Source organism: Ursus arctos, unplaced genomic scaffold (assembly GCF_023065955.2).
Source record: "Ursus arctos isolate Adak ecotype North America unplaced genomic scaffold, UrsArc2.0 scaffold_29, whole genome shotgun sequence".
Lineage (NCBI taxonomy): Eukaryota > Metazoa > Chordata > Mammalia > Carnivora > Ursidae > Ursus > Ursus arctos.
In genome coordinates this window covers 6964840-6985242 of record NW_026622974.1, presented here as the reverse complement: position 1 = coordinate 6985242, position 20403 = coordinate 6964840, and the positions used below count along the sequence as shown (strand labels likewise).

General features: G+C 47.1%; 1 protein-coding gene across 4 annotated transcripts in view; it reads left to right on the top strand.

Moving 5' to 3' along the window:
- The window catches only part of CLIC5 (chloride intracellular channel 5), a 153564-nt gene extending 133874 nt beyond the window's left edge, over positions 1-19690 (top strand). For all 4 annotated transcript variants that reach the window (XM_026507325.4, XM_048219639.2, XM_026507326.4 and 1 more), the window contains exons 5-6: positions 7978-8162; positions 14991-19690. In XM_026507325.4, the coding sequence (XP_026363110.4) occupies positions 7978-8162; positions 14991-15158 (353 nt within the window). In that variant the 3' untranslated portion in view covers positions 15159-19690. The remainder of the gene's footprint in view (positions 1-7977; positions 8163-14990) is intronic.
- The last annotated feature ends 713 nt before the right edge of the window (positions 19691-20403 follow it).

Below are 20403 nucleotides of genomic sequence, written 5' to 3'. Positions count from 1 at the left end.
ATACATATATGGTATGTATAACATAAGTATATATTTACATATATATATATATATATATATATATATATATATATATAGTTTATTTGTTGTTGGGATTCATACTTCTCAACATGGGGCAAATATCAGATTGATTTGTGTTGATTCTTCACGATGATCCCCTATAGAGCATGGGGAAGAAGCTACGTAGAAGATCTGTCTCTTCTCCAAGGAAAAAATCCCTGACTACCTTAGAAATATCTCAAAGAAATATATACCCATTCACTTGATGAATCTCTCCACCAAAGGGGGGTTAGGGGGCTTCCAACAGTGTTGTACATTCCAGTCCGCCGTAGTTGTAAGACCTGAATCCTGCCTTGGGACTAAATAATCCTTTGCTGACCTCTTACTGGAAAGAACCCATGGTAGTTTGTCATTTAATTCACCCTCCCATTCAAGGCTGAAATCTTTTCTAGAACAAACAAATAATACCCATGGCAGCAGGAGCTACAGACTCCTCTCAAGCTCAGCTGACGCTGCAAGAGGGAACGGTAGGGAATCTGTTGGAGTTGCCATTGCATTTTGCTTTCTCATAAACCACTGTTTGTCTTCCCACCTTTCCTGTTTTCGCCAGTGCCTAGAAACGGAGGCCTGGGAATGGCTTCCCACATGGGAGCCCCTGGGTCTTTCACAGCTAGAGCCCATTTGACAACATCCGCCTCTCTGGCTGTGAGGCCAAGTCTCGTGTTCTTTGTCTCATGCCAAAGGTGGACATGAATTCTCCAAACTCTCAGACCAAGAAAGTTTGACACACTCTCGAAGCCTGGAGAGAGCAACGCCAAATCCAAAGGAGATGATTCTAGGCAACTTGAGATGGTGGCGGACCTGTTGGAAATGCAGGGGTGCGCTCCACGCTCCGAGCTGTCCAGGAGTCCCCTTGCACCTGGGAAGCTCCTGAATGTTCAGAGAAGCTTCACTTCAGACACCTGGCTTCAGCCTCTCCTTCCCTCACATCCTCTTATGAACTGAAGTTCTACAGCTGTGATCGTCATAGCTCATTTTTATTAAGTCCCTCTATGCACCAGAGTGTGTAGAAGATGCCTTAACAGCAACCCGTGAACAATCAAAACCAGGGCAGGACTCGAACTCAGATCTCTTGAAAAGCAGAGCGGGTGTGCCCCTCTGTGGCTGTGTCTATGATCACAAGCCCTCTCGGGGAAGCCTAGTGCGGGCTTACATGACACCCCCACCGGGGATCTCTGTCCCCTTCCTGTTGATACCCGTGATGTGTTAACATACCCAGAGGGTCCAGGCACAGGAGAGCAGGGCCCCCCACACCTGAAACAAAGCTTCGTTTCCATCTTCTACCACCCCGCTGCCATTTCTGCCTCTGTGGTTGAAGGGCTGGACATAGATAATGCTTTGAGAGACAAAAGGACCATGTGGACCAGCTACCCCTTACCTGCCGTGTGTTCCAGAAGGGTAGGAGGGTATGAACGCCAGTTCCCAACTGCTTATATTATCATTCATACTTACGAGGCTCAACTCTAGCTGGGCTACATTTTCTCTCTTTCAGGACTTTTGCAACAGAGAAAAGCCACGTGACTCCAATTCCCTAAACTTGAAAGATGAATGTAGCTCTGGACGGAAGGTTTCTTATGGGGGAGGGAATTACACTGCCCAGCACAAAGCCAAATGCGCCATCCCCTTCCCCACCCCCACTTTAGAACATCTTTGTCTCTCCTTAAAATTGTCCTCTTTATGGCAACAGTTACATTCCTGCCCACCTGACCTGCACGTCCTCTTCTCCCCGCGCATAACTCCCCTGAGCCTCACTGCTGATCCAGCCTCTTCCTCTGCCCTGGATCTTTGGCCCTTGGGCATCGTGTAAAGCAATATAACCTCTCTGTTTCTGAAGAAAGGCTTCTTCCTCCAGAAAGGTTAGAGAGAGATGATATTACATTCTTACTATTTGATTTTTTTCTTGCTCCCCTCACATTATCATTCATATTTAAAACTATCAAATGTCAACAAGGTGTAGCCATCTTTGTATTTTCTCTCCAGGAATATGGTGAGGGCCAGAGAAATCTCCTTTGTGGCCTCTCTCAAACCACAGCTATGCTTTTTTTGTTATATTGACATGATCTCAAAAGAGATGAAAAGAAAAAACTTCATGCCGTCCTCCAGGTATTTCTCAATATCTAGGTATTTCTTTCTTCACAGGAAAAACTCAAATGAATTTCTCTCTTTTCACCAAGGCGTTCTGCTCTCACACAGACAATGTGACAGCATTGGCCTTGAGTAGAGGCAAAGTTAGTATTTGTTGCTGAGAAATGATATGAAGGGTCCTGGTAGGCTCCCTTCTCAGAGAGAACTCCTTCTAGACCCAATGATGGTCACTGAGAGCACCAAGAATTCCAGCTAAGTTTGTTTCCCAGGGCTTCAGAGGGGAGGGGGTGGGGGAATGAGATAGGCCGGTGACGGGTATTAAGGAGGGCACGTACTGCATGGTGCACTGGGTGTTAAAGGCAAGTAATGAATCATGGAACTTTACATCAAAAACTAGGGATGTACTGTATGGTGACTAACATAACATAATAAAAGATTATTATAAAAAATAAAAAAATAAAATAAAAAATAATTTAAAAAAAAAAGAATTGCAGCTAAAATCAAGCCATCAATAGAAGAACACAAATATTTTATCAGATTAGCTGGAAGGTAAGGCATGAGGAGTGGTGTCCTAATAGCCACACTCTTGGTAGGTAAATAAGGGCTTGTGAGAAAGGTCTACTGCATGAAAGGAAGATGGAAGGCTCCCAAAGAGCCGTGGGGTCAGTCCTTGGCACCCACAGATGGCTTTGCAGAGTAAGAGAAATTTAAGTTTTGGAATCCAACAGTCCTGTTTTTAAAGCCTGGTTTTGCTCCTTCCTTGGATAATAGGGCTAATATTTTGAAAATACTTTCCTCTTTTTCTTTCTTGAGTACATGATTCTAATCTGTCTTGAGCATCCATGGGCCTCATGAAAGATAAGAATTCTATAGAAGGAATGCTAAGAAAGAAAAAAACCGCATTCACTATTTAGCTGCTGATTCAAGATAGCATTTTCAAGTCTGTAGTCTTACAAGCCAAGCTATTGTCTTAAAATGCTCTGAATTCTTATCTCTCTCAGTTTTAGCACATCAAGTACCACGCCTAGAGGACTCGGCTACTAGAGAAGAAATAGCCCTTAGTTTCTGCAGTGGGCCAGGGAGGCTTGCTGTTCTGTGGCTGATGAACTATTTGACCTAGGAAAATGTAAAGGAAAGCATACCCTTTCTTGGCCCAGGGGATCTGGGGATGAAGAAGAGACAGGTAGAAGGGTCGGGGAACCAGAAATGCGTCTGGGAAGCCCCATGTGGCACTTTGCTTCAGTATCCTTCCAGGGCTTTGGAGGGAGCTGAATAGCCTACCTCTGACCACCATCCTAGGGTCAAAATCCTCGTGCTTACTCTGGAAGGAGGTGGAGGTTTTGCTGAGAAGAGGTAACTGAGAAGAGACACAAGATCTGTGGAAGCTTCCCAAAGCCTTCCACTCGCTAGATCCCAGGACCCTTATCCCCCCAGGGCCACGAGGTCACAGCAATTCCCCCTTCCCCATTTACTCAGTGAAAAGAGCAGAGGAGATGGAGACTTTCTGAGAAACTGAGCATTTTTATGCTAAAGAGACTGAGAATTCTCTAGAGGAACTATTTATTACATCAGACTAGGTTGTAATCCAGAACAGACTAAAATAAAGTTGTCATTCTCCCATTACCGGGGGGTTAGGGCTCGTAAAGAAGACACCAGCGGCAAAAAACCAAGCAAGGTACAATTTCAGTGTGCATCCCGGAAACAGTTGCCTTGCGCATGCGTGTGTGCCTTGGGAAAGTCTAAGACTCAATTTCTTTATCTGTTAAATGGGCATGAATAATAATTCCCATCTCAATAGCTTCACTGTGTGTTTAAATGACAGGTTGTGTAAACATCCCCAGTCTACTTCAGAAATTCAGTTAGTGTCTTTTTTGCTGGTGCTCGGTCAGAGCCATGTGAGAGGCACAGCGGGATGGAGGGTCCTTGGCCCGGGGCCAGCTCCCAATAGCCACGATTGTCTTCTCCATGGGAGAGTTGAACAGATGCCCGTCCAGGCTGCAGCTGGTGGTCAGAGGTGGCCCCCTGGTTTTTACCTCTCTGCAAGTTCACATGCCAGCAAAGAAACACACGTGAGGAGCTTAGGGTACAGGGCCCTGGGCCCACAGAGCTGCTCCTGTCCTTTCAAAGAGCACCTTTGACCTCCGTTCCGCTCTACGTGAATTCAGAGCCCCAAAGAGTCTGCGTGGCTGCTTGCTGATACCCTTGCAGCACAAAGCATGCCAGCAAAGCAGGGTCGAGCCGTGCTGCTTGCAAGAGCTTGTTGGAGGCTGAGCGAGAGTCTTGGCTCCCTGGTCCTCATTCAGCCTCCATGCCCTGGTAAGAGTATATTATTTTCTTAGCTCAAATTGCCGTTTCCAAGTCATTATTTCTCTACGACGAGAAAACAATATTGGTTCTTATGTAATATCAACCTCAATGAATCTGGAAGTGATCATGGAATGGGTGGATTTTTTTTCCTCCTTAAAAAGGAGAAAAATAAATTTGAGATTGTTTGCATATGGCTGAGAATATTTATGAACTAGTCCCCTTGTTTCCTCATCACATATTTTACCCAGTGCATTTGCGTGTGGTACAGAATAAATCTTTACGGGAAGGGCGGATGGAGAGGGGCAGAAAGCAGTAAAAGGATGGGGGAGCCGTCAAGTGTCTGAGCTGTTATTGGTCCTGGGTCTCAGGGTCCCCTGGCCTCAGGGTTGCTGTGGTCTGAGGGTTACCCCATCCTGCTACTCAGAGGAAGTCTTCGGGAGGGAGGGTTTCAGATGCGAACACTGACGGGATTAACAGCTCCTTGTCACTCTGGTTTCTTTCACATCCCCCTCACTCTTAGCCCAGCAGAAAGTTCAACACCAGTGGTTTCGTGACCTGGGTGTTGTCGGCCAAGAGAGATAATTAAAATCTGTGGATGCCTGATCGAGCCAGGGTCAGAGGAGTAAGTTGGCAGGTAGGAGGGAAAAGAACTGGCCCAGAATGTCTTGGTGCTGCGTCTGTTAGTCGAGAAGAATGGCCATGTGTTAGCACAGACGTGTTGTGTCTCTTTCCCTCCCGGCCATGTCTCTCATACAGCGAGTCACCAAGAAGGACCCCGATGGAGCATAAGGGACAGGGCTGAGTCTGTAAGTTACATCAGGATGGGACACAAAGCTCTGGGCTGTTGATTGTCTTATCTGGGGACGGGGCCTCGGAACTGGAGCTTCTGAGCACATCTCATTCTCTGCCGCACCTCGGATGTTTGAGGAATGTAACTGATGGAAAGTATGGGGTCGGGGACAGAGAGCAGACAGCTGTCACATTCGGTCCTGCACTAGCAAGAGTCATCATAGAGATGTCCTCGCATGGGGCAGGCATGGTATGAGGCATTTGTCCCCGCATAATCTGAGTCAGGCCTCACCATGGTTTTAGGAAGATTAGGGATCTTCATCTCACAGTTGAGATGAGAAAACTGAAACTCAGTGGGCGTTGAGGAACTTGCCCAAGGTCACACTTCTTTGTAAGTTCCAGGATCAGGGATGTTCCCAGGATTTGTGGGGTCTGAAGCTGATAGAATAAATACAAATGAGGAATTTTAAAAAATCAAGTTCAAGGCTTTGGAAGGGCCCCATGGGATGAAGGGAACCGAAGCTCAAATCTGAGCAGGGTCATAGTAAATCCATGCTGGGCAGGGTCGAAATTTAAACACAGGCTTAGCTCCAGGCCACGTGGCCCCTACCCTGCTGCCTCACCTCCTCTTCTCTCTACAGTGATTACCACCAACGGCCCCCTTCACATTCCTGATCAGAAATACACAGACTCGAACTATGACATTGACGCCCAGAGGACATCCTCAGCACATGCCCCCTTGTGATGTCACATGGATGTCGCAGCTACGGTGTAAGGCGACAGCCATGCCCGCAGCCACACTTCATCCTTCCACCCCAAGGGCTCATGGACACATAGTTGAGATGTATACAAAACTGTCCTCCCAAGGATCTCCAGTTGCTCTTCCAGGCCTCTTTTACCAAATGTCATGATCTTTCCCACACCGGGGAATTTGCCTACACATTCACGCAGTGGCCTTTTCGGGTCCCCAGCGGGCATTTTGGAATTACAATCTGCAACGTTTCATTTCCCTTCATCCCTCTCTGTCCCTTGAATTGATAAACTGTGGGTCCGATTCCAACAGGCACTCTATTTGATTTTTCCTTTCTCCATTATAATGAAGATTTTGTCATAATCGCCATAACGGAAAGGGGTAGAGGGATTTAAGGAAGCAAACAAACCCAATATAGATCACAAGTGCTTCGGCGGAGGGGGGGTGGGGAGCATAATAACTATTGTTCGGTACCCACCCTCTGCTATTGTCCTTGAATAGGCTTGCAATCCCATCCTAGTCTAGACAATTACTAAGGGGAATACAAGCATTTTTCCCAGCCCTGCTCACTCTCTTCTCCCAAACTGGAAACACAAAGCAGATGATGAAGTCCAAGTTCAAATGCCACACCAGGGAGAAGGAAATATTGAGAAACTACATCCAACCTCCAGTCTGTTTTCAAACATTCCAGTAAGCGTTCAATTGATTTATCTTGGGCTGGTGTTGTTTCATTGTCTCAAACAAAGGCCTTCTATGAAAAGACAAACTTGGGTTATGGGAGGAGTGGCTAGCAGAAGGCACATTTGGGAAAAAGTAAATAAGGGTCCAGTCCTCTGGGCTCTTGCCCCGGGGGCAGCATCCCTCTTTCATCGGCCAGAATTCACATCAGGACTGAATCCTCTTACCTCGGGGTCACACTCTACACCAGAGTCTGGGAAAAACAGCCTTGGGGATGGGGTGATGACACAGGTGCGGTGGCTGGGGACCCGACCAGCCATCTCCTTCACCCCTGTCCTCGGAGCTTGGGTGGCCAGTGTTCTGAGCCTTGAATCGACTGTGAGATTCTCAATGGATTGGTTCCGAGTGATAGTGGATTTTAGCTGTTGTTCTTCTGAATATTTTGTTCTAATCTTGTGTCCAAATGAATTATTGGATAGGAAATTGTTGGGGCAAGACTGTCATAGTCTTCTGCCACATTGCTGTCCTTTGGATGTTCATTCTCTGAGCTGTGTCCATGACAGGTTTCCATGCAGTTGCGTCGGTACGTTTCTGGTGGAACCCTCTGCCTGGTGCACCGGCCCTTCCATTTTGGACATCTCCGATTTTGAGAACAGCCTTCTCTAGATTAAACTGAAGTATTGCCCTTCTGGTATCCGTCAGTCCTGTAGGGGCAACACCAAGCAGGGTGGTGTACTTTGCTATCTCGTGTCTTCCTGGAAGCCTTGTCCCCTCCCCTTCTCAGGTTGGGTCAGGTGGTGCTCCCAAGGTTAATGCTTCCACAAAGTCTGGTGCATATCTCTGTCCTAGGATTTCTAAGCAGTTATTTACTTAATTCAGAGCCCTTTCTTTCCACAAAATTATTATGTGGCTTAATTGTGGAATATTGGCAAAATATAAAGAAGCAAAATAGAAAATGAAAGTTGGCTATTATTGTATCTACTGGAGATAAGCACTCTAAAAACTTTGATATATATCCTAATGGTTGCAATTCTATATTTGTGTGTGTGTGTGTGTGTGTGTGTGTGTGTGTGTGTTTTAAGGATTAACTAGTGTTTATTGTGTGGTCAAGGTTTGCTTTTTCAGACCACTTAACACTTGTCTTCTGTGTTGTATTAATGGCTTCCAGGTATTCTGTAGTGTGTGGGAGATGGCAGTGTGACGGGGGGCACAGAAGTCAGGATAGGCTACTTTACTCTGAAGACCACTGGTTGTTTCCAGTAGCAGGAAGGTTGACTAAAGATTCGTCTTCTGCTGTTTCATTCCAGCCCTTGAGAGAGGCCTGACCAGAGCACTGAAGAAACTGGATGACTACCTGAACAACCCTCTTCCAGAGGAGATCGATGCCAACACTTGCGGGGACGAAGACAAGAGGTCCCGGCGCAAATTCCTAGATGGGGACGAGCTGACCCTGGCCGACTGCAACCTGTTGCCCAAACTCCATGTGGTCAAGGTAAGACAGCTCTATCTGCAGGTTGCTCGCCATATCCAACTCCATCATAGGCCAGCCTCACCTGCCAGGATGTGTCCAGGACAGTGCCACCTGTTGGTCCGGAGCCTGGGCTCTGAAGTCACAGGAATAGGAACCCAAAGTCAGCCTCCACTGCTTGCTGGCTGTATAGACTCTCTGAGCTTCAGTAAAACAGGAATATATTACTTACTTCTACTCTTATTTTTACTTCTTGGCTGGGTGAGTAAATATGGCGCAACGGTGCCTGGCGTATTGTAAAGGCTCAACACATAGTAGCTGCTGTTGTTATAACATGTGGTTACATATACATATATGTGTGTATGCATACATTTATATATATATATGAGAGAGAGAGCGTCTTCCTTGCCTGTGCCTCACAGGTTTTCACTGGCCACATCCCCACATCCCTATGTAGTTGCTTCATCTGCAACCTTCTCATTCCCTTTAGTAGCTTGCTAGAGCAGGCGTGTATCCTCTTCCTCATCTATCAGTTGAAGAGCTGGAGGCTGCAAGAAGTGACATCATTTTCTTGCCATGGTTGTCCTCACTGATCAACATCCACATGCAGTGTAATCCTGTCCTATAAGAATTCTAGGATCCGAGAGTTGGAAAGAAGGGAATTCCAAGGTCATCCCAAACTATCTTCCACCCCCCACTGGACCACTTTCCATGTGTCTATGACAGGCTTCCATGCAGCTGTCCCTGCACACTTCTGATGATGAAGAGCTCCCTGTCTAATGAGTCAGCCCTATCATTTTGGAAGACTCTGATCATTTAAACATCCTTCTTTTGGGGGGGGAGGGGCAGAAGGAGAGCGAGAGAGAATCTTAAGCAGTCTCCATGCCCAGCACAGAGCCCGATGTGGGGCCCTATCTCACAACCCTGAGATCATGACTTGAGCCTAAATCAAGAGTTAGAAGCTTAACTGACTGAGCTGCCCAGGCTCCCCTAAAAACCCCCTTCCTTATGTTGGGCCCAAACAGCCTCCCTGCTCCCCTTTGTTCTCTGGAGCAGTATGGAACCGGGCTGCTCTGTTTCACCTCATTTGAAGACAATAGTTGTGTGCCCTGATGTTCTTTCTCTAAACTAATGCTTCTTCTTACATCCTTTCCTGGCCCTCACCAGCCTAGAGAAACACACAGTGGGGCCATATTGCTAGACTGTTCTCTACTTTTATACACATTTATATCATATGTCTCAGCCAGACAATAAGCTCTGTGGGGTAGTGGCTTCTCCAAGCATGATGGTGGGTAAGTGGTGGCCCTTTCATAAATACTCATTGATTGACCATTGATCACCTCGCTTGTGTCTTTATCATACCATTTTCCTTCTGCCCTTCACTAAGAAGAATCAGATTCAATCATTGATCAGCTGGCTCTCTGCCTATTGTTTTCCAGCTGAAGTCCTCAGCTAGAAATGTGGGCTTCCCTCCAATCAGAGCACAACCAGCTTGAACTGAAATCTGAGCTGCGTAAGCACCGGTGTTCCCACGGGGACTTGGTCAGAGCCAGAGACTGGGTGGGAATCCCGCATGCCATTGCTGATGGGCCGGGAAAATGCCGTCTATTAATATGAAGACACTTTGGGTTCGGGGCCAAGCCAATGGTTACTTGTAAGTCCAGCCAAGCTACATGTCTTTGAAGTTATTAATTACTGCAGGTCCCACCACACCCCGGGAAACATCTTTTATTCTCTTTTCCTGAGGAACAAGTGGCACCATGGGGGATGATATGATTCCAGTTCAGTCACACGTGATGTAATGGAAAGACCCCCATTCAGAAAGTCACGAGACCCACGTCCTAGTCCTGTATCTACCACCCACTAACAGCATGAGCTGGGGCAAGTCATTGACTCTTTCTGGAATTCATTTTTCTCATGCCTCAATGAAGAGATATTCCTTCTTGCCTCTTTCTTCTCTCTTCCTTTACTCCTTCTTTCTTCTGTCTTACCCAAACGTATATTGCCACCCACTCAAGAATTTCCTGTCTAATAAGGTAAACGAATGGACCCCCCCAGGCCCTGTGCTTCATCCTGCCAGTCCTCCAGTTCCTCCCAGCCCCAAACAACGATGTTCCGCCCGTGTCCTTGGACGGAGTTCAGTGAGCTGTTCACTTGGAGAAGCTGGGGATCAGAGGGAGGACAGCCTTCGAGGGGACAAAGGCTGGGCCTCGCCTTCTGTCTCCTTGGATTTCTGCTGATCCAGCTTATCAGATCCCAGAGACCTGGCAAAGCCCCGTCATGCAGAAAGAGTGAAGGAGGAGCCAAGTCAGGCCTCCAGTTTGGCTCCTGATGCCAAAACCTAATCTGGGCTGTGGGAGCTAACTGTTTTCATATGAAAGAGCAAATTCAGACCATGAGCATGGAAGTTCCTGTGAACATCAGAGCCCCGGGTGCGCATCCTCGCCCGTGCGCTCTCGCGCTCTCTCCCTCTCCTGCCTGGCTCTCGTCCAGGTTCCTCTTCATTCTCCCTGAGAGCCTGGTTTGAACTCTCGCTGTCTGGCTCCCTTCGAGTCCTCATCTCCTCAAGGCAAGCCAACATGTGAGGAAAGACCCAGCAATGTGGCCAAGGCTCAGGGCTTGCGGATCCGGGCAGGGAGGGGCACAGAGGGCCTTCTGGAGCGGGCCCTGGGACCCCTGCCTGGCACAGTGACCTGCTTCAGCCCCTGCAGCGAATAAGAAAGGAGACATAAGCACAAGTATATATCCATAAGTTGCCCTTCTGCTGTTTTAAATCTCATACCACATCCTTTATTTTATTTTATTTTATTTTATTTTATTTTATTTTATTTTTTTGAAGATTTATTTATTTATTTGACACACAGAGAGAGACAGAGACAGCCAGCGAGAGAGGGAACACAAGCAGGGGGAGTGGGAGAGGAAGAAGCAGGCTCCCAGCCGAGGAGCCTGATGTGGGGCTCGATCCCAGGACCCTGGGATCATGCCCTGAGCTGAAGGCGGATGCTTAATGACTGAGCCACCCAGGCACCCCAATAGCGCATCCTTTAAAAATGAAAACAACTCCCAGCATGGAGAGACTCGAGGCCACTCCATCTGTCGGTTTGTGACCCACCGCTCCTGTACCGACTTGCCCCTTAGTCAGGGCAGCTTCTTTTCAAAGCCTCCTGGGCAAACCCAAGGGACCCTCACCGTGCAGTGAACAGGGGGAGGTCAAGGAGAACTGGCAATGGGTGCTGGCCCCAGCGTTTGCTTTCACCTTTGCTTCTTAGTCATACCGAAGCTGGGCAGAACATCATGGGGATGGCTTCTTTGGTGACCACCCCAAGCCAGTTCTATTAACCGAGAGCATTTAATAGAAAGAGCAGTGAGTACTGAAGAACTAGGAAGGCAAAATGTACCATGAGGTGCCACCTTCCTGAGGCAGGGGAGGCAAACAGAAGAGGTCGCAAGGATCTAAACTTGGAAACTTAGATGAAGGGCCCCCGCAGAGCCGAACTTGGACCTCTGAGGTGGGGCACTGCTGAGCTGCGACTGGGGTCTGAGTTGAAGGGATGGCCCAGGGCTCTGGCCCCCAACCCCTGCAGTGGGGTCACTGTTGTGCGTTGGCCTCTCTCAGCCAGGGTGAGGACACTGGTTCCACCAGTGATGGCAAAACAAGAAAACTGGACTCAGCTGCCCTCGCGGGAGCAAAGGAGCGTCTGATGGGAACAGGATGCCCAGGCCAGAAAGGAGTGGCCCTTCTCCCTCCTCCAGCCTTGCTGACTCTCTCTCTAGCGCCCCCTCTTGGCAGATCCTAACAGGGAGCCACTGGCGGAACAGGTGTGATTTGCAGACTCCAGGCCCCAGCGACCAAACGTCCCAGCGTCCCAGCGCCCCAAAGAAACAAACACAAGGATGATTTGGAGATAAGCAACAATAGCTGGGTAACTGACACACAAGGGATTCTGAATACAGCCCTTCCTTTCTTATTTGCATATGGCTGGGTGGCCATGTGGAGAGAAGGGAAGGACTGTCATGGGAATACCAGGCCCAGCAGAAGGAACAGAGTCAATGATATTGTAATAGCGTCCTATGGTGACAGATGGGAGCTTCCCTGCTGGTGAGCAGGGCAGAGCATACAGACTTGTCCATACAGAGCATATGGACTACGGGGTGCACCTGAAACGAATGTGACATTGTGTGTCAATTACACTCGAAAGAAAAAGAAAAGCAAGGACTATGATAAACATTAGTGATTACTCAAAAGATATCGGTTGAATTAATTCATTTCCTGTGCCACACTGTGTAACCCATTTTTGCTCTAATGGCCTCAGTTGGCTCACTGCTAAGGATCTTCAGTCTCCACAATTAAGTGAGTTTCTTACATTTGACTCTAGATGCACTTTGATTTAAGATACCCGAAGATAGTAAAGATGCAATACAGCTGTTTATTGAATCCTTACTTATTGAACTTCTCTTTGCCTTACTTTCCTCATCTGTAAAATGGGAATATAATACACTCTTCCTTATAGAGTTATTTAGGGGTTTAAGATGCTTGCATGTGCTTAAAACAGCCTGGAGCAGAGCACATAGTAAACACATGCTCGCTAGTGCCGCTACTCTTATAAACTGTGTTATTGAGAGGCGCCTGGGTGGCCCAGTCAGTGAAGCATCTGCCTTCAGCTCAGGTCATGATCCCAAGGTCCTGGGATCGAACCCCGCATTGTCACTGGGGCCTCCCTGCTCAGTGGGGAGCCTGCTCCCCCCACCCTTGTACTTTCGCTCTCTCTTAAATAAATAACATCTTTTTAAAAAAATCTTAACGTTATTATCAGGCAGCATAGAAATGAAGAAGATGGGGTTCCTGTCCTTATACTGCTCACAAGCTAGGGAAGAGCTAGGATACTGAAGCAGGAACTGAAATTTGGAATAGAACAGGGCTTACTATTGTAACAGAACTTCCAAACCGATGCAGGAGAAGGGAAGGGGAAAATGCATGCTCCTTGGGAATGTGGTCACACTGATGAGGCTGAGTTTTTCATGCAATAGGTCAGCGCTGTGTTCACTCAGCACAGCTTTCCAGGGAACCCTGAACATCACTGGCACCAAAATGAAGATGAAAGCCCAGAGTAGTTGAACTCGGGGATTCTCTGAGGGGGAAGATCCCAGGGCCCGCAGCCTGAAGACCTCTCTAAAAAGAAAGCAAGGGAAGGAGTCAGAAGTCAGTGCCTTAGGAGAGAGACTACTCTTTGCTATTCCCACTCCGGCTCCAAAGAGCTAGAAGCAAGACCAGCTAATGTGCGGAGCCCAGCGTGCTGTATCAATAAAGGGGCCCCTGTTAAAAAGTACTCAGAATTTCCAGATGGTGACAGCAGAGCATTGAACCAAAAGCAAGCCCTTCTGAGTTTGAGGCCCCATGTCACTACACAGGTCACCCCCTCTGCATGCAAATGGGCAAACGATGGGCCTCAGTGAATTATCATAGGAGATAATGTTTCTTGAGCACTCAGTATAAGCCAGCCACTCCTCTAAGCATTTTATGTGTATTAACGAATCTGTTACTCCAAGGTAGGTCCTATTATTACCTTCACTTTAGAGATAAAGAAATTGGGCCTCAGGGAGGCTAAGTCACTAGTCCAAGGTCACACAGCTGTTATGTAGTGCAGTAAAATTGATGATCCAGTTAGCGGGGATCCAGAGCCCATGGTCTTAACACTATGTTACTGTTTCAGTACAAACAGCCCCTCCCCCGAACACCCGTCCACAGCCCCCACAGGTGGCAAACTCCGAAGAGAATAGAAATCACGATTTGTTCACTCCCACATCATACCTGGAGCCTGCATGTACATTCCAACATCTAACTTACTTTTTATGCTTTTTGTTCTCCCCTATAAATAAGGGTGTTTATGTAAAAAAAGTGGATGAGGGGAAAAGATTTATAATTCTATCAGTCAGACATAACCACTGGTAATATATTGGTATATATACTTCCAGTCACTGCACATATTTCTCCAAATGCATTCTACTGCACTTTTTAAAAATTTTAATTTATTTATTAATTTGTTTGCACTGCACTTGAAACTTAACAATCTTTTTTTTTCTTTTAAGATTTTATTTATTGATTTGAGATAGAGAGAAAGAATAAGAGAGAGCATGAGCAGGGGACAGAAGGGGAAGCAGACTCCCCACAGAGCAGGAAACCCGATGTGGGACTTGATCCCAGGACTCTGGGATCATGACCTGAGCCAAAGGCAGATGCTTAACGGACGGAGCCACCCAGGCACCCACTTAATGATCTAGAAGAGTTTTCCAGATGCCTGGGACTTCCTCTGCAGCATCATTTCTAAAGGCTCTCCAGTCTGGCACTGTATGATAATGCATTTATCCATGTACCTATTGCTGGACATTTCTTTCCCTGCCATTTTTTTTACTATTGCATTTTTTACTCTTCGTCCGTGATCACACATAGGCAGCTAAATCTCTGTGATGATTTCCTAAGGAAAAAATCCCTCGTAGCAGAATGCCTAGGTCAAAGGGCAAAAAATATATATATTACGAAATAAATAAGTGTAGAGAGGATGGAAAGAAGGCAGCACCCCCACCTTGCAAGACGAACATTTTGCCGCCGGCCCACCGTGCTGCGCGCAGGGTCTCCCCCACCCTGCACGCACGCGGGGTCTCCCCCACCCTGCACGCACGCGGGGTCTCCCCCACCCTGCACGCACGCGGGGTCTCCCCCACCCTGCACGCACGCGGGGTCTCCCCCACCCTGCACGCACGCGGGGTCTCCCCCACCCTGCACGCACGCGGGGTCCCTCCCGATGGTTTGTCTCGTGCCTTCACGCCATCTCTGTGCTGCCGTCTGTGTTGTAGATCGTGGCCAAGAAGTACCGCAACTACGATTTCCCGGCCGAGATGACGGGCCTGTGGCGGTACCTGAAGAACGCGTACGCCCGGGACGAGTTCACCAACACCTGCGCGGCCGACAAGGAGATCGAGTCGGCCTACGCCGACGTCGCCAAGCGCCTCAGCCGGTCCTGAGCTGGGCCACCTTGCCCCACCGCTGGCAGCAGAAGGACTCGGCTTCTCCCAAAGGAACCCCGGCCTCACAGACTCCCCTTCCGCGTTTTGTCGCTGGCCTCCTGGGACTCCAGCCTGCCGTGTCTTACGGAGGTCCGAGCCCACCCCATCTGATCACGCCGGCATCTGCAAGCAGAAATGTAGAAATGTCAAGCTCTCAGCCTTTGGGCCCGGTCTGGGTTTCAGTGTGTGTCTGGGGTCAGGGCTGGACAACCCACCCAGGGGACTGTCCCTGGCCCCTCCGCCAACATCAGAATCAATGCTCAGCTGCGTTAGGAACATGCAGCACCGTGTCCCCTTCTCCCCTCCTCTTGGTTGGTAGCAGCCAAGGACAGATGCCATGGTAGTTCTTACTAGAAAGACAGTCTCTGCGTTTGCGGGAGTGAATGGAGGACAGGCAGGCTGTGGATTTGCCAGTTGGCACCCACACCTTCAGTCCCTCTCTGCTTTCTGATGCTCTGGTCACACCGGGCACTGAAGACCAGACTGGAAAACCATTTCAGACCGTCTCTTTTGGCTGCAGTGTTGAGAAGGTCACGATGCTCTTGTGTATCTGGCTGACACCAACCTCTGGTTCTAAACTGTCCAGGCCTTTTGAGGGAGGGAAACTGGCATGCAGTCGCAAATCAGGGGACTGGGAAGGGGAGGAGGAGCAGTGTCGATGCCAAAAGACCCACGGGGTCTACCAGCCATGGGGGTTGCTTGCTTCGGGGTAGTTTTGTTGGAGATGACATGCCTGGGTTTGATTGTTTGACCCACAAGTGAATTTTGGTCTGTGAGAAAGCAGTTGGGAGGTGGGGGGTGGGGGAGGAGGGGTTGGAGATAAAGAAGTTCTTTATGAGGCCCGATGTTCCCTGGGAATCTTTCACACAGGTCTTCTCTCTCATGATCTCACTAAATCTCGAACTGCTGATGTCAACCTTAGAGCAAAACCCCAAGAATTGGCCAAAACTGACTTTCCAGTTTCTTCAAGTTGTTCTGGAATGCGGGTCTGCCAGCCAGGTGGGGGTTCTGGCTAATCTGGCTGCAGCCTCTGGTGGGTGAGAGATGGCAAGATCATGGAACACCTTAGGAAGAAAGTCCATGGGCCTTTCTGACTGGGAAACCGTGTGGTTTGGGCTTGAAGTAAAGTAGATGCCCTATCTGGGTTAATTTTCCTGCCATCTCACTCACCTGCCAGATGAAGAAGGAACGTTTTTTAGCTAATATTTCACTCCTTAGTCGTTTTCCTTGAGTTTCACCTCCTTCAAAGCTCACCTGGCTCAAGCCTGGGGACCTATGCAGAGGAAACTAAGAAAAATGAGCTAATCGTCAGCCCTCTGCCCTAGTGATGCCCTGTGAGAAAAGCCACCCTCCATAGACGGTCCCCTTCAGCAGGCCTCCCATCCGGGCTGCCCGCGGGTAGAGTGAAGCTCCCATGTGCCAGAAAGCCTGGGACCCGGCTCATTGTTCAGGAAGGTCAGGGCAGCACGGTCCTTTCCATAGAAACATTGGCATATGCTCACCCCAGCAACCCCCAGACGGACCTGCCTCCAGGGATCTCTGAAGAAATCACATGGCCCACTGATCTGAGTAGAGGGGAGGAAGCAGGAGCCCCTTGAGCCCGCTGAGGAAGACGAGATTTCTCAGTAGGACGTTTTATTAGCCTGAGAGCTTTGCAAGGGCAGGAGGCGTTGATTCATTCCCACCCCTAAAGGAAGCTTCCCAGGGACTCCCTGGGAACTTAGCTCCCAGACATGTTTAAAAAGGAGCATGGTGAGGAAACAGTTCTTTTTACTGTAGGGAAAAGCCCCGAACTGGCCTCTTGGGAGATGAAGTCTTGAATGATCCCAGAGGACTTTTAATTAGTGTAAATCCTGCTGTCCTCAGAAACCCTTCCCTGGGTTTAGCAACACAGGAACGATGACCTAAGAGGCAGTTTACTTTCCAGAGACCCACAGTGGTGCTTTTCTAGAAGCGCTTCGGTGTAGCACAGCCAGCAGGACAGAGAAAACAGGCCCCCAGGTGGCCCAGCTCCCGGCTAGGGCTTGTCTGGTATTAATGACTGATCTGAGAGTCAGAAGTCAGCCATTGGCAAGTCTTTAAAAACAGTCTTTAAAAACAAAGAAGCCAAACTGAATCAACATTGTTGTTTTTAGATGTTCCTTCTGTGGTTGACTTAGTTTTACATAAATAACGATATTAAGGCACCAGTGGGGGGGGGCAGTTACACGATCAATTATAACCATTGAAAATAGGGGATGGAGTTACAGATGGAAAGCACTTCTGAGTACTTAATTCAGGAATATCTTTTTATTTCAATAGATTATTACATAATACATCTGACTTTTGATTGAGAGCTTTAATGTCTTATGACCAGATTAAGCAGAATATTTTTAAATAATAATAATATTACCTTCTGATTATTTTTTCCAAAAGAGATTTTTCTCCAGATCCTTCAGCCTCCCTGGGCTTTGGCCACAACCCTGTCACATACACAGCAAATCATCTTCAAGTATCAGTATCATGAGGTCCTTAGGAGTCTCCAGAATCAACTCAGGGAGTACTGAAGGTTTGCAGTTTGGACTCCAGAGTTTTAAGACAGGACGTCACCCTATCATTGGTCTTGAATGAATCCTGATCCCTTGAAAAGCTTTTCAGTGGCATTTGAAAGGGTTTGGATTGAGATCCTATTTTATTTTGGATTTATTTTTCTCCTTTGACTTTCAGGTCACTATTTTATTTTATTTTTGTGGGATAGCATAGTGGGAGGCTGAGGCAGAAAGAAGACTCAAACTCAGAATAACTGTGTTGAATTTACCCATCTATCAGGTTGGCCCAGAGAGAAGGTATTGGGTAAGATTTTAATAACCTTAAATGATGAGCTGGATAATAAAAGCTTGAGTGTTCTAGAGCATGGTTCAGTCTATTGTGTGTCTTTGTCTCCTGGTAAAGAAAGTCAAACGCCTGACTACTCAGAATCACAGGCTTTGAAAAGCCAAACACACTTATTTGGCCACACCACCTCAGACTGGTTCCAGCTTCCCAGGAAATGCCAGTGTCCTGTGTTCACATCTCCTGCTGGTGCGGCCAGCAAGGATCTTGGTCTTTTCATTAGAAAAAGGCTTCACCAAGAATGAAGTTTCCTTCAGAATGCCCACTGGCCATTCTGCACAAAGACAACACCAAGCATCTTCGCATTGTTGCAGGATGAATCGAGCCTGGAAGACCTTGAAGACCTAAGAATCCCAGGAATCAGGAAGGCCTAGACAAATAGAATTAAAAGAGCGGCAGAGTCAGGAAGGTACAGGTCTGTCTAGTAAGAGTTTTCCATCGTGAGAAACCAGTGAAGAGTCTGCCTAAAATTAAACTGGTCTAGAGGCAGCAGGAATCCAGTAGGTATTTCCGTGACCCACTGCTATTCCCAGCGGCCAGGAGCCATTTATGTAACAGAGTGAATCAAGGTGCCGTTGTCTCTCTCCTTGGAAAGATGAAGTATCAACTTATTATTAAAACTAAGTTCAGTGATTCCTAAGGGATCACTTCCTTATTTTTTCACATGCCATTAAAAAGAATCGTAAGCGTTCGAGAGAGAAACGGGCATGTGAAGCATCCTAGTTCTAAAGTTAGGAGAACAGACATCACATCTTTGGCCTTGGAGCCTTTTCTGCAAACAAGACCCATTTTCTTCTATCCAGTGCTTTTCAGCATTCAAACGCTGTCTACCTTTGCCAGTATTCTTCTCCTGGCTTAGTTTCAGGATGCTTTCCTTTCATCATGAGGTATGATCCAAAGTGTGTACCATTTTATTTAATGTTACTTGAGAAATTAGATCCAATGCTCCCCTCACCAACCAAAAATGAAATGAAAGATTGCCTCATTATAGGGATGGGCTAATCTCTCTTTCTATAAAACCAGTCTGGTTGGTTTTTTCTTTTTTTTCTGTTTTTGTTTTTCTTTGAAAAACATAGTTTAAGGGATCCAATTATCTGAGATATTTTATGCATAGTTAGAAATTTCACAATAATGATTATGCATATACTTAAAATATAAAATATCCAGCTGATGTTTGAAATTTGTCTAACTTTCCTGACCTCGTGTTTGTCCCATTCTAAAAGCTGGGGGTCAACTAATTTAGCAAAAGATGCCTAGCTTTTGTAAAAGAACAAACATTACATTTTATAAACACACTCCAAATGATGGTTACTTGATTTCCTCAAGACCTTTAACTGTGGTAACAAAATAGCAGGACTTGCTTTCAAGCCTTAATAAATATAAGTTGCCTTTTAATGAAGATATTGCTGAATGTTTTCTTCATGAATCTGAACCAGTTATAAATTTGTTTTCCAGTCTTGATGGGTAATGACTGATTCCAATAAAGTTGGTTTATTTCAACTATTACAAAAGTAATCATCAGACTGCTTATTTGAGATGGGGATTTCCTATGTTGTTTTAAATGACAAATGTGGACTACCTTTTTTTTTCCAAATAAAAGTTATTCTGTTTTCCCATTATAGAAGAGAATATGTTCATTATTCTTAAAAATCAAAAGCAAGTACAAAGAAAAAGAAGAAGAAGAAAAGGAAAAGCAAGAAGTTTGTGACCCAGTCATCCAAAAATCAATTTTTGTTTTAGCAGGGCTGAATTCTATCATAGAACATGGGCTGGGTTAAAAAAAAATACTGATGTTCCTTCCTGGTTCTCACTTCAATTTCTTATCTGTATCATTATACCTGGGGGTAAGCCAATAGTGACAGTCCAGGTATGGTTTAAGAAGTACTTTAAAATACTGGTCTACCTGCACCCAAAGCTCTCTCTTTGCCCACAATGGCCTGGCCCTATCAGTGTTCCTGGCCTAAATTCCCACCCCTAGAACACCACTGACTCTAGATCAAGGCCTTCAGAGCCTTCAGTAAGTTTTACCTGAAGCCAACATTGATACCTGATGAAGCCCTCTATGAGCATTCACAGATCCCTAGGTCATCCGAGCTCTGTCAGAACAGCTTCTTCTCACCTCGGAAGGGACGAAACACCTGATTCAGGGAACAAATCCTGCTGGGAGAGGTGGCCTGGAGCTCAGAACATGGTGTCGATGGTCTCCCTCCATCCCGACCACCCTGTGTTCCTCTGGCAGGGCTCTGATTGGGTCAGGGGTCTTCCTCCCCACCCCTTCCCATCCCCATCCTCACAGGACTCAGGTAAACGTTGTTCCCACCCCAGTTCCAAG